Consider the following 13,869-nt stretch of genomic DNA (forward strand, 5'->3'; position numbering starts at 1 on the left):
ATACAGGAACCCCAGAACAGTTTTCATTTCAGTTATTTTTCCATTAGAATGATTACAGCCTCTTCTACCACTAAGTTCTGTCCAGATGCCCTTTATTCATTCAATGCATGGTTTTGAGAGCCTGTTCTGAGCCAGCCATGTGGGAGCACAGCACTTACAGCAAGAGGAGAGACAAAGTCCTGGTTCTGGGGAACTGGTGATCCCACAGGGGACCAAAAGTAGGCAAACATACAGCCGCAAGATAAGGTGACACCTGTAGGCAGCGAGGCACAGTGCGGCAGGCCAGGGACTGCACACGAACAGAAGCCATGCCCAGCCTAGAGCAGAGCCTGCGACAGTCCAGGAGGGTCGCACGCACGGCGAGGGTGTGCCAGGCTGCCGCCCTGGTGACTTTCTGGAGCTCCCTGCCACTCACCGTGCTGAGATCATGTCATTCTGGAAAATGACTAAGACGTATCCTTATGTCATTTTAAATAGCAGTTCACACCCTGGCTCATTAATGAAATTCGTGATATAATGTTGAATGATATTTAGTCCTTAAGTAGAAAACATGAATCTGGAAGCTCCCACGTGGAGGAAAACCGCCACCTTCAACCCGTGCTTTTTCACATGCAGTGGAGCCAACGAGCCAGCTCCTCCTTTGCCCCAGGGTAGGGACCCACACCCCCACCCCCATGGAGGGCCCAGCAGGCCTCAGCGGGACACAGGCCGAGCAGGGCCACGTCCCTTGGCTGACATGCTCAGGGAGCGGAGCACACCAGCCCACTCACTGTCCTCAGACCGGGCCCGGCCCCTTGCACAGACTCACACGACTGGACTTCTAGCCAACTCCAGGCTGGCCCGTGACTTTACCCTAGAAAGACTGTGTAAGAGACAGAGCGCCGAGCACCGAGAAGGCCAAATGCTCCCAGCCAAGTCCCACGTAAGTCATGAGACTAGGGCCCCCATGGGTGGTACCACGGCTCTTACAAAAGGGACCTCAAGACCTCCCTCGCCCTCCCACCCTCTGAGGACATGGACTTCCCGGCCCCCAGAACTCTAAGAGATGATTCTGGTTGCTTCTGAGCTTCTCAGCCCACACTGGCCAAAGGGATGAAGACCCAGAGTGACTTGGAAGCAGCTGCCTGATTTCTGGAGTCTGTTTCCTTAACTGGAATGGTGGAGGGAATCATTCCCCCGCAGTGCTGTCGGGACAGGTCAGTGAGGTAAGCCGAGAGAGCACGCGTGGGGACGCAGGCCCCGGGCAGCTGCACCGTCCCCACTGCCACCCCTTGTTGGGGACCCGCAGCCTCTATGAAAGCCCACCATGGGGGATCCATACCTTGGCCATAGCCCCGCCACTCCCCCAAGAGCCCCACCACTGTCACCTGGTAATAGAGGCCCAGGCATGCGGCGAGAAGCAGCCACCTCCCCGTGCAGGGAGGGGTCCCGGGGAGCCCCCATGCCCCCGCTGTGGCAGGTCGGTGGCACCAGACACACGGAGACACCTGCTGAGGAACAAGGAGAGCAGCCCTCTCTTTTCAGCGTCCCCTCTGCACTTCCGTTGGTCCGGCCCCAGCTCCCTTGAGCAGGGCCTGGGTCTGTGGTCTGAGCATTGCCGGGGACAGAAAGCGTCAGGTGCCCCTGCAGCTCAGAGAGCCCGGCGGGCCCAGCTCAGGGCAGCTGGCAGAACCGCCAGGCCTCACGTGACAGGGCTGCCACTCGCACTGGGGCCCTGTCCCTGGACATGGCCTGGCAGCGCTGGGAAGGTCCCGGCAGTGGGGGGGGTGGGATGGGGGTGGAGAGTGGGGGCTGAGAAGGCTCTGGAGAGTCCATGGAACAGACACCAAATGGTAAAGGGTATCCAGCCTGTTTGGGCTCAGATTTAGTACCAGGCAGAGTAGGGTTTGGAGACTGGCCCGGATCCAAATGCTGGTCCAGGACTGGCCCCGCACACAGCTGGCATCCTTGAGTCTCCTCCATCAAAGGCAGGGCTGAGAGCCCAACTCGCAGGCTGCCTCCTTGAGGACTGGGCCCATCCGAGCACACAGGGCTGCAGAGAGTGGGGGTCTGCACTGGCATCTCCAGCAGCCGGGCACTGGGGTTCCCTGCGGGCTCTCCCATTTGTGACACCCTCTGACCGTCCTGCCTGCCTGGGACGGTTCCTCTTGGCGGGGGGAGGCTGGAGAGGGGCAGGTTGTTGTGCAAGAGAAGCTGCCCCCAGGTAAGTTAAGGGAGGGAGGACCATCTCCGTCAGCACCCCTGGCCCCATCCGGGTCCTTAGATTGGGGGTCCACGACACAGGTGCACCGAGCACGCTCCTCATGGCTCCCGGCTCCTTTGTACTGGGCAAGTTCCCACAGAGCAGCAGCTCTCACCGAGAAAGCAAGTTAGTTCACAATCCGGTGGCCACGTGCCCGATGACACGTGACAAGGGAGCCGTGACAAGGGAGCCGTGCAAACAGCAAAAGGGGCCACTCCTCTACTTCCCGGCTCTGTCCCCTGTCACCAGACACTGCTACCCTGAGTTCGGTTTCCCTGACGCAGTTGTACATGGGAGAGCCCCTTTCTTCAGTTTTAAAAGAGCAAACACGGGCTCTCCTTCCTGGTTCCACTTTTACGGGTTTCAAGGAAGGAAAACAATGACAAAAAACAAAGACGCAAAAACCAGACGAAACTTCGAACAACAAGCAACTAACTAGGTGGCAGCAAAGGGCACAGAGAGAAAAGAGGAAGTGCTCGCAGTGCGTGAAAGTCTGGGAAGGGCGACGGACCGTGTTCCCGAGGTAAAGGGGCTCCGCGCGAGGCACCGTGGGATCGAGGAGCAATTGCTCGAGGCGGGAACTGCGAGGCCGCAGCTCCCCAGAATCACGGAGTCAGCCGGAACAGGCGGCTTCAGGGACACTGTTGACCATGACCCTGAGTCCAGTGGGTGCACCTGCCCCGTGCCCGTGCCCTTGGGGCGCTCTGCCCCGCCCTCGAGGGCTCCTGGACAGAGCTGTGCTGGGCCTTCCAGACTCGATGCTTCTCCCCGGTCCTTAGGGCCTCTGGCCAAGGCACACACAGCTTAGCTGGGGACTGTTTCCCTCATTGCACGGTGGGCAGTTTGATCTAATGCATGGTCCCAACCCCAAAGAAGCCAGCGGCTTTCGGTGCTCTTGTTTGTGGCACAGTGTGTAGGAAGAGGGAAGGAGAGAAGGTAGGACGCCCTGTTGGCTTCTCGGAGCCCAACAACAGACAGACAGAATCCCAGCCCCCATAAGTTTAATGTCTGGGGAAGGCAGACATGTCCAGCTGAGGAACTATCAGGGAGGCCTCCTGGAGGAGGCAAGCCCTGGCCCGGAGTTGAAGAACAAATAAAAGGTGGGCAGACAGAGGGGGAAGAAAGGGCATCTGAGGTAGCTGGATGTGCACACGTCACTAGGCTCGGGCCAACTAGGTTCCTTCTGAGAATCGTGGCTACTCCGGGATGTCAGAAGCCATGTTCCGGGGCACACTGGCTGGAAGCGGGATGGGCCGGGGCACACGCGGCTGGTTCTGCCGGCCACACAGCAAAGTCTGAGTGCCCTTCTGCAGGCAGTCGAACCACAGAAGGGCTTCGGAGCAAGAGAGACACAATCCTGTTTCTATTTTGAAGGTCATTCTGGCAATAGGGAGGCAGGAAACGGAGGACAGGGAGGGGGAGAGAGAGGTCCAGAATGTCTGCGGCCACGTTTCAGAGTTGCTCTGAGCCTCGCATGTTCCTAAGCGCCAAAGCGCTAACCTCCTGGGAGACTGTACAACATCTGCTGCCACTGAAAGTCCCGGGACACTGAGTCACGAGCAGGAGAGGGATGCCCAGAAACAGGGCTCAGGATGCACAGTTACACAGGCAAAAATCCCAAGCATCAAGCGGCATCGGGAGGCCAGGAGCAGCAGCACCGGGCTAAGACCTGTGCCTCCAAACCACGTGCCCTCTTCCCTTCCTGGCAGTTCTGGCCAGAGAAGCCCTAAAATCTCCCGAAGTCATTGGGAAGAAGGCCTGGGGGTGAGGCTTTCAGGAACCCCGTTTTTCTGAGTATGAAAGCCGTTCTGATTACCCAGCTGCGTTGGAATCCTTCCTTCCCTCCCCCTGATGGTTTGCCCACGAGTCCCGACCGTGCCAGAAACTCAGGCAAGTTATTGCACAATGTGCCTGTGCCTCCGTTTCCCGAAGTATAAAATACAAACTGGTGCCTGTCTCCTCCCTCATGCGGGTTGAATGAGAGCCCCCGGGCCCCGGCTTGGCACAGCGCAGGTGCTCAGGGTCGGCTCTTACCACTGTGGGTGTTAATGTCCCTCTCGTCATCTCTGTCGCCGTCTGTGGACAACCCCCCCTGACAATGAGTTATTGAGGGGGACGCTGCTCTGAGGGATTCGCTGCTCACAGAGTCAGCTCTGGACCATGCGGCAGGTAGGAATGGGCTCTGAGGAGAGACTTTGGTGGAAGCCGTGCTTGGCCGGGGATTGCGGAGGGAGACAGTGGGAACATTGATGTCAAACTGCCCAGAAGCTTCGCCTGGGCAGGGCAGCTGAGCTACGAAGATGGGCCCTGCGAGGTAAGCGTGTCAAGAAAGGAAGGGGATGAGGGTCGTCTTTTTCTCTCCCACTGACGGAGAACCCTGGGAGGGAGAGGTCCTGGCCGAGCACCAGCCACACACCAGGCGCCCCGCCAGGAGGGAAGAGGCGACTAACGCCACCCTCCCTTGGGTCCCTCCGGAAGTGCTGAACTGGGAGGCGCTTGATGGGGGACTGAGGGTGGGGGACAGGCAGGAAGGGCAGCTGGGAGGCATGTGGCGCTCAGCCGGCCGCCCCAGCAGGTGACTGCAGCTGGATCTCGCTGGGAAACACCAGGAAATGGCTCAAATGTGGACCTCGAATAGTTCCCCCGGAAGGACAGAAGAACTGGGGTGTTTCTTCACCCAAGAAACTGCCTGAGAGCAGAGTCAGTCCTGGGGACACATTTCACCTGCTGTGCGAGCAGGCAGGGCAGCCTTCTACCGTTCTAGAAACATCCCTCAAGCACAGAGCTGCAGATGCTGGCATGTTCTTGTGGGCAGGGGCGCCCTAACCTGACGGCTGACTGGGACGGCATCCCCCGGACAGCGTCTGCAAAGTGCCTGCTCCTGACCCCCTCCCCTGGCTCCACGCAGAGGATGCAGACCCCTGCCCTCAGGGCTGCCCATGGAGGGGGGTCCCCGACCCCTCAGGCAGCAGGCAGGAGCAGGGCTCCTGCGGAGGCAGAGAAAACTCCCTTGCGGGGGCAGGACAGGGCCATGGGGAGGAGCCAACCCGACTCCCACACTTGTGGCTCCCAGGAGGGTGGGAAGTCCCCCTCGGCCGCTGCCACGTACCCTGTCTACCCCGTCATCCGGGAGCAGCCTGGGAAGCGGCTCTGGGGTTTATTTCCACCGCTGGGTCTGCAGCCGTGCGTCTCTGCTCTCTCCCCGCCATCACTCAGGTCTCTGTTTATAACTCCGATTCACACTGTCACCCTGAACGCCCTGACCTCTCCTCTCGTCTGCTTACTCCGACGATCTCCCTTACTCATCCCGCCACTCATTTGTTCTGACGTGTTATTTAGAGGCTCCCACGGGGTCACCATCGGCTCCCAGATGGAGACGCGGCTGCTGCTCACGGTTCGGGGGCTGCCGGTGGGGCTCTGCCCGCGGGGCTCGGCCGTCCCATGAGATCCCGGGGAGCAGATCAGCGAGGCCGGCCCTGAGGCAGGGAGGGCGCACGCCCGGCAAACGGCACGGCGGGGCAAGCTGGCGGCTGCCCTCGCTTTCTCACCTGTGATTTCCTTGCTTTCACCGTTGGTGTGCTTAAAGCCGCCTCCTTCCACGTGGACGCTGGGGCACAGCACGTCTGAGGCAAGAGAAAACAGCAAGATGGATGAGCAAATGTGACCCACAGTCCCTCCGTGGGATGTGACAGCACCCAGGACCTCCAGTCCCCAACATGCAGCACCCAGGTCCCCCAGTGCCCACCGCATGCAACACCCAGAGCCCCCAGTTCCAGGCACGCAACACCCAGAGCCCCCAGCTCCCAGCACACAGCACCCAGAACCCCTAGCCCCCAGCATATGGCAACCAGGGTCTCCAGTCCCTGGCACACAGCACTCAGAGCCCCCCAGGACCTTGTACAGCACCCAGGGCCCCCAGCTCCCGGCACGCAGGAGGCGGTGCACACTACGGACTGGTTCATTTACACAGGTAGTTGTCGAGCACCTACTCTGCAAATACCGTGCTCTGTCCTGGGGGGGGGCAGAAACAAGGCGGCGTCCCTCCCCACGATGATCGCAGTGTCACCCTTTAGAGGGAGCCAAAAACTTAAACGGACAGGTCAGGGGACTCGGGACATGGGTCTGACACCTCGTGGAGCTTGGGGAAGGTCAGGGAAGCTTTCCTGGAGAGGGGATGCTTGCGTCCTTCTTACCAGAACAGTGAAGACGCGGCCGGACGGAGAAGAGAACACGAGGCGGCACAGGCAGAGGCACCTCGTTTGGAGAGTCATGAACGTACTCAAGACTCCACGCTAGCAGGTGTCAGGGAAACAGGAAACACGTGCCGGGGGCCCACCAATGAGATGTCTTTTATGCCCACCCCAAGGAGCTTCCAGCACAATCCCAGACGCAAAACCACTCAATTATACAAAAGCAACAGAGTACATCAGTCGCACAGCAAGAACAATATGCACTACAGGATGTTAGAACGCCTCAACGTCGTCATGGTTCCTCGCTTAAGAAAAAGTTGGAAGGGAAACACACTCCTCCAGTTGTCCTAAAATCCCAGAAAGAGCACCACCTTGGAATTTTAAAGTTCTCCGTCCAAGTGCTGGCTCCCTGACCAACCAGCCCGCTGTCTTGGCCACGTCTGTTAACCTCTGTCTTGGGGCGAGCGTCTCTGGCAGGGAGACCGTCCAGAGCACACACGGGCCCTGGGGCTGCCGGGGGGCTGAGCAAGTTCAAGCTCACGACGGGACTGGAATGCGGCCGCGTGACCCTCCGATTAAGCGCCTGAAGCAACTTGCTTACCTTTGTGTAGACGTCCCCTGAGCACGTCACTATCTCAACCTCCCCAGCATATAATAGTTCCACCCTCTGTCCCACACGCAGTGACCTGTTTTCACATGCGGGGCACCCGGGTCTCTGTGAGGGGTTGGTTCGGGGCCCCTTTACCAACCAGCAGTGAGGGGAAGTGGAAGTATTTTTCCTGTTTATCCTAAAAGACCCCGCGAGGTCTGCGAGCCCCATGGAAGGGGTTATTTTGGAAACAGCACCAAGCCATCTGTCTAGGACAAAATACGCAAGAGGACGCAGGCACCCCACAACATCTTGACAGCCCCACCCAGGAAAGTGGCAGCTGTGGGGTGACCATCCATCTCTCGAGCCCCAGAAGGCTGCCAGAGACACGGGCTGGGGACCATGGTCACAGCAAGTGCATAGACCCAGAAGGTTCTATCCTTGAGGATGATCAAATCTCTGGAGACTAACAGCCGGAGCTCAGGGTGCAGGCAGGGCCACCAAGCCTTGTGTCCAGAAATACCCTGAGGTTGTGACTTGATTCCCAAACCCAGAAGGGCAAGACCAGTCCAAAGACCATGAACGCAGGCAAGAAGGAGCTTCCTTTCAAAGACGTTAGAAAGTGTCCAAACTGCCTTAAGGAGTCATTCCCCGAACTGCACCCCAACTGCCTGGTGGGGCCATCACTAAACCTTAAACATCCAAGAGGCTCAAGGGGCAATTTATAACCAACGTGGCGTCCAGTCAGGACAAATGGTTCCCAAAATAGCCCCTCCAGCCAGGCTCCACAGGGAAGGGATGTTGGGGCCCTCCCTCTGGGTTCACCTACTCGGCAAGGAGGTAGGGTTAGCCTCCAAAGGCCCTCCTGGCCTAAAACTATATCTGTTTGGCCAACATATTTCCACATCTTGGATAATGATCTATTTCTTTCCACATTAACTCATTCATTTAAAATAGCGGAGCTCCAGATATGTACCAGGCACAAAGCTAGTTAGTTCTAGGGACACTGGAAGGGGATAAAAGCCAAGTCACCGGGTGCCTGGTGGCTCAGTCGGTGTAGTGCCTGCCTTCTCTTTGGGTCATGATCTCACAGTCCTGGGATCGAGTCCCACAACGGGATCCTTGCTCAGTGGGAACACTGCTTCTCCATCTGCCTGTCTCTTCCCCTGCTTGTGCACTCACTCCTTCTCTGTCTCTCTCTGACAAACAAATAAGTAAAATTTAAAAAATAACAAAAAGACAAGTCACCGTCCCCGCCGTCAGGGCACTGGCAGGCTGACTCTGACCTGGAAACACAGGAAAGTGTTGGGGCTGCCGTGACCTCACCATGCCCCCTTGCTTTGTAGGCTCCCCCTCAGCCTTTGAGACAGACTGCCTCCCCCAGGGCTTGTTCTCAGGCCGGAGCCCCAGCACCACGCCCCATGTCCCAGGACAGATGTCACCGCCTGGAGGTCACGGATGGTGTCTGTCTCCCCAGGGAGTGGGAGACTGCAGCCCTGGCCGTCTCCTCATTCTGCTCCACAGCATCACGGTCTCCCAGCCCCAGGCTCAGACAGGCCTCGAGTTCATGGGGACCAGAAATGACCAGCGACCCCTGAGCTGAGAAATCAGTGCTGGATGGCCTTCCAGGCACGGGCTCCATCATGATGTGGGGAAGCAGTGGGATGCCACAGAGCGGGGGTCCCGCCGTGGACGGGGACAGACCCCATCGGCTGTCAGTCCTACTTTGTCCCTGCTAGAAGAATGCCTCTGTCCTCAAAATGGCAGAGTTTCCCGCCCAAGGAGTAGAGCTGTGCAGGTCTGGTCTCGGTGAGTGCAGGTTATTCTGTCCCCCACCTTTCTAGCCTCCCTCGCTGCCAGGGACACACGTGTGGCCCAGTTCTGGACAAGAAAATGAGTGACAGAGTTTGCTGTGGTTGGCTGAGTGGTGGTTCCTCAAAAAGGCTTTGCTTTTCCTGATGGAAGGGGACAGGGAGGCGGTTGGGGCCACCAAGGTCGTGCTCCCTTCCTCCTCCTCAGACCGTGGGGACGTGACGTCGACGGGACCGCCACAGACAAGCTTCTGTCACAGAAGCTCTTAGATGTTCCAAGGCCGCCAGGGTGCTTCTCCCACTACCTGGTCTTCTCCAGCGGGGTCCCCTGCGGCTCCCTTACCCAGACAGGCCAGGGGAGTGGAGGGACAGGTCTCCTCTGAGCTGTGAGCACACGGGCGGGATCACAGCTCCCGGGGGCATGGCTGCGAGTCTGCCGCAGGCCGAGGCACCGTTTGACATCCAGTCCTGCCCCTGTTACTGAAACTTGCCGCGCCCATCGTGCAGACGAGGGAACTGAGGCGCGGAGAGCCGAGAGACCCACTTACATCACGCGGCCAGTTAGTGGCGGAGACCGGATTCAACTCCGTGTGACCCTGGCGCACGCTCGCTTGCACACACACGCGCGTGCGCACACGCACAAGGGAGTCCAGAAGGGCATGGAATACTGACACCGCGGTTACCTCTAGGACCCAGAACTTGGAGAGATTCCTTAACTCCTTTTGCTTTTGTGTATTTTCAAATTTGTTTTAAAGATTTGAACTGATTTATGAGTTATTTACTGTGACAAATTTTTTGTTTGACAGAGAGATCACAGGTAGGCAGAGAAGCAGGCAGAGAGAGAAAGAGGAGGAAGCAGGCTCCCCACTGAGCAGAGAGCCCGATGCGGGGCTCGATCCCAGGACCCTGAGATCATGACCTGAGCTGAAGGCAGAGGCTTTAACCCACTGAGCCACCCAGGCGCCCCTACTGTGATGAATTTTTAAAAGCAGGTCTGAGCCCTGCCCTGGGGTGCTTGCTGCTGAAGGCACAGGCACAGGCTCAGGCTCAGGGAGAGGAAGCAAGGCTGGTGGGGGCTGGCGGGCTTCAGCAAGCACTGTTTGCCCAGGTGAGCTCAGGAGTCCGGGGGGCCTGTTGGGCTGGCGCCCGCGGACGTGCACGGGGCAGCCTGGACCGTGGCGGAGGGCCTCACACCGGAGCCATCTCTCTCTCCCAGCCCGAGCCCAGGTCTGCTCGCTGGGGTAAAGTGAGGCTGAAACAGGACCAGAAGGAGACCGTGTTCCCCGAGGCCGATGGGGAAGGCGGTCTGGATTCTGCAGACCTAACCTCTCTCACGTCAGCTAGCTGCCCCTGGGCAAGCTTCCGGATCTGGAGATAGGGGTGTGAGTCTGTGGGGTTTTCCCCAACCAAGGTCATCCTGCAGCTTAGATGGGACAATGAGTGGGAAGACGGTGACGTGAGGCCTGGCACCTCACTGCCGCTCACTCAGTCATTCACGCGTCCAGCCAGAGCATTTTTGCCAAGTGCCCGGCACCCACTCCCAGAATGAAGAGCCAGTGCCAGCAAGCGCCCCGGCCTTCCCGGGGTCAGAAAGCAAAGAGCAAACACACAGACACAGAGAAGCGAGCCGGTGGTCGTGCAGGAAGGACGAAGGGGTTGTGTCCTGGCGCTGGTCTGGGAAGACCTCGTGGCTGAGTGACACCCGGGCTGAGAGCAGAGACAGGAGAGCGGACGGGAGGAGCAGCACCGAGCCCCAGGGAGGAAGGGGCGTGGCTCGCCGTGGTCTGGGGAGGGGACCAAGGCCTGAGCTAAGTGGAGTGAGGGGGAGCCTGGTAACCCAGGGCAGGGTCTGGAATTTGGGGCAAGGAGGAGATGGCCCAGGCAGGGAGTCAGGAGTGACAGCGGAGGCATCGGGCGTTAGGCTGTGAGCGCGGCCTTCCAAGAAGGGGGGGATGTCCAAGGTCGCTGGGGCCCTCGGACGGCCTTTCTCTCCCAGGGATGTCCCGTGGGTGAGGCCAGTGGGAGTCAGCGGAGGCCAAGAGCACCTCCTCCAGGAGGGCGACCGGAGAAGAGGTGCGGTGGGAACTCCAGACGGGAGTGGGGCCCTCGCCCAGCACGAGGTGCCACATGGGTCCTGGCCACATTGACCCACTGGGCTCAGCAAGCAGTGACCTTCAGCCATTGGAATGGGAGAGGCACCGAACCTAACCGCAAATTTTCTTTCCTTCATCCCACATTTAATGAATGCCGACTATGTTCCCGGCACTGAACCGCTCTGGGGTATAAGAGGCGACTAGCTCTGTCCTCCCGGAGCTGCTGCCCAGTGGACAAGATGGAAATTGGCCAAATAAGGCATTGACCTCTCCAGCAGGTGATTATAACCAGTGGGAAGTTCTGAGGCGAGGATGGGAGAAACACAGTGGGATCCAAGCTGGCTGGAGGGTCGGGGATGTCTCCATGAGACCTGAAGGGTCAGCCGAAGGGAAGTTGGTAGAAGCGGCAGGGGTGACCCGCAGCAAGCTCACAAGCCTCAGAGACTTGTCCCCAAGTACAGCTCATCACTCGGGATGCAAAACCCAAACCCAGGTTCGTCCGACCCCACCATCTCCCATCTTTGGGCTACAGCCCTCCACACGCCCATCTATAGAACAAGGGCCCTGGAGACCTCAAGAATCCCTCAAATGAGTAGAACTGGTGAGACAGTCACATGACACATGACACATGGGGCCAGCAGTAGGCAGGGGCTGCGGGGGGCGCTGTCAGGACCTTAAGACTCCTGTGTTCTGCAGCAAAGTTAATCATTAGGGAGCAGAGCAGGACATGAGCCAGTGTTTCCAGACTGTCTGGCATGGCGGGGACGTGATCACTGCCTGGATGCTAGGGAGGCCACAGGGAACAGAAAGGGCAAAATTCCCTGCCCTTCTGAAGCCCAGGGTCCAGGTGAGTTCCCATGAGTCTCTCAAAGGCTTTCCTGGAGGGCTGGCCATGCCCAGCGTGTAGCTACACTGGGGCTCAGAGTGGCAGCCCGACCTGTCCATGTCACCCTGCACGGAGTGGCAGAGGTACGATCCACACCCACGGCTGGTGAAATGCACAACTCACACAACCTGCCCAGCGCACCCTAAAGTCCAACAGGGGAAGATGCACGAGGCAGGAAAGGTGAGCGGCTGAGCGGGGCGACTGGCGCAACACAGAGGCACTTCCAGAATCAGTATTCGTACAGCACACGGCCAGAGCTGAGGGTCGGAAGGAGCCTGAAGGATGACCCTAAGGTCCAGACCTCTCGTTTTACAGGGAGGGCATCTGGTGCCACCCAAGGGAAATGCCCACTGGGCAGCCCCCACCAAAGCCGCCACCGTGCTGCGAGGCCACAGCCTCAAAAGTCCTCAAAGGCCCTCTGAAAGCCAAATGCAGGAAACAACAGCCGCCCAGGGGACAGCAGGAGCTTCTCGGATGCAGGTGATCTGCAGGACGGCTGGTCCTGAGGAGGATGGGTTACGGCTTCTAGTGCCGAGCTTTTCTCCCCAAAGCTTTGCCCTCTGACTTGGATGCAAAACCTCTGGTCCAGATTCGCTGCTGGGAGCGATTTCATGGGTTCCACCGGAACAAACATCTCCTCCAGCTCCGGCTCCCTCTTTGCTGTCTCTGATCTGTCTTCTCCCCCCAACCCCCACCCCTGGAGGGAGTGAACAGTGACCTTATGTGTACGGCACCCTGTCTTTTCAGACTCCAAGGCTAGTTTGCTCAATTCTAGAATCGAGTCCACAGGCTTGACACTTTCAGCGTCCTAACAAGGGTTAGAGGAGAGAAAATGAGAGAAAACGCAGAAAGTGCCAAGTTCAGTACTCAGGCCACTTTCGTCTTGTGCAATGTCCATCTTCCTCTCCCCCCACCCCACCGCCCATTCCCACCACAGGACCGGCACTGAGGGGAGCATCACCTGCACCCAGTCTGGGCTCAGTCACCCACAACCCTGAGCTTCCGCGGGATCCGAGGACGAGGGGCACCCCCAGGGCTGCATGACAAGGGGAGGGTCCTAGGTGACAGGGGTGTGGAGCTGAGCCACAGGAAAGGAAACAAAACCTCCTCCTTCCCTCCGTGCACTGCCAGCAGAAAGAAATACAAAAACAAGAGAGTGGCAAAATGCAAATTGATCGCGTGCATCCAGGGGAGTTTTGAGAAGATCTATGACTCCGCCCCACGGAGAGGAGACAGCCGTCCTGGAGGAAAGGGGGAGGAGGTGAGAGAGGGGGCCTGAAGAAGGCCGGGGTTCTTCAGGCAACGTTGACCCTAAGTCACCCTGTGGCCAGGGCACACCCCCTCCCATGCAGCCCTAGGAAAACAGAATGAGCCCAAAATGCCTCCCCACAGGGACATTCTGTGGTTCTCAGCAGAGATGGGCAGACAAGATTAGGTGCTATCTACTCTTCTCTAGTCACGGCCACATTCTCTCCATCAGCATGTGGTCTGGGATCCGATCTCCCTGCGTCCAGCCTCGGGGTCATGTCCCCGGAATCTGAGCACCAGCGATCAAGGCAGTCCCCAGGTCCCGAAACCCTTGGGAGCAGACGGCCAGGCTGGTGACCCATTCACCGGGTCCCGGGCTGTGGGGCAGAAGGGGACCTGGCCAGCCCGGCTCCTCATGGGCTCCCAGCCTCTCCCAGGGAACTGGTGGAGGTGGGTTCCCGGAATGGCCACCGGCCGCATTCCTGCGGGGGGAGATTTGGTGAGGCCGGTGGGAAATCACAGCCAGATGTCAAGGAGGAACGGTTGGGCGGCCTTTCCACCTCCCCCTGGATGAACCCAGCTGGTGAAGGCACCGCTGTAACTGGAGATGAGCCGAGGCCTGGGGACAGGGTGGGGACCCTGCCCACAGGCCCTCCGTCCACCCAGGGCACCCACTGGGGCTGTGCCTCCCTCAGACTGAAGCCACCCGGCGGGTCTGCAGCCCGAGGCGCCAGTCTGGGGTGGGGAACTGAGGGGGTCATTGCTCTGGGCTCTTCCATAGCTACACACACCGCCCCCCCCCACCCCGCC

At 59.0% G+C, this 13,869-nt stretch overlaps 1 protein-coding gene across 1 annotated transcript in view; it reads right to left on the reverse strand.

Annotated features, from left to right (window-relative positions):
- The window catches only part of COL22A1 (collagen type XXII alpha 1 chain), a 234,856-nt gene that overhangs the window by 183,617 nt on the left and 37,370 nt on the right, over positions 1 to 13,869 (reverse strand). Inside the window, exon 4 of the mRNA XM_032316558.1 lies at positions 5,791 to 5,865. Coding sequence (XP_032172449.1) covers positions 5,791 to 5,865 — 75 coding nt within the window. The remainder of the gene's footprint in view (positions 1 to 5,790; positions 5,866 to 13,869) is intronic.

This window comes from Mustela erminea, chromosome 16 (genome assembly GCF_009829155.1).
Source record: "Mustela erminea isolate mMusErm1 chromosome 16, mMusErm1.Pri, whole genome shotgun sequence".
NCBI lineage: Eukaryota > Metazoa > Chordata > Mammalia > Carnivora > Mustelidae > Mustela > Mustela erminea.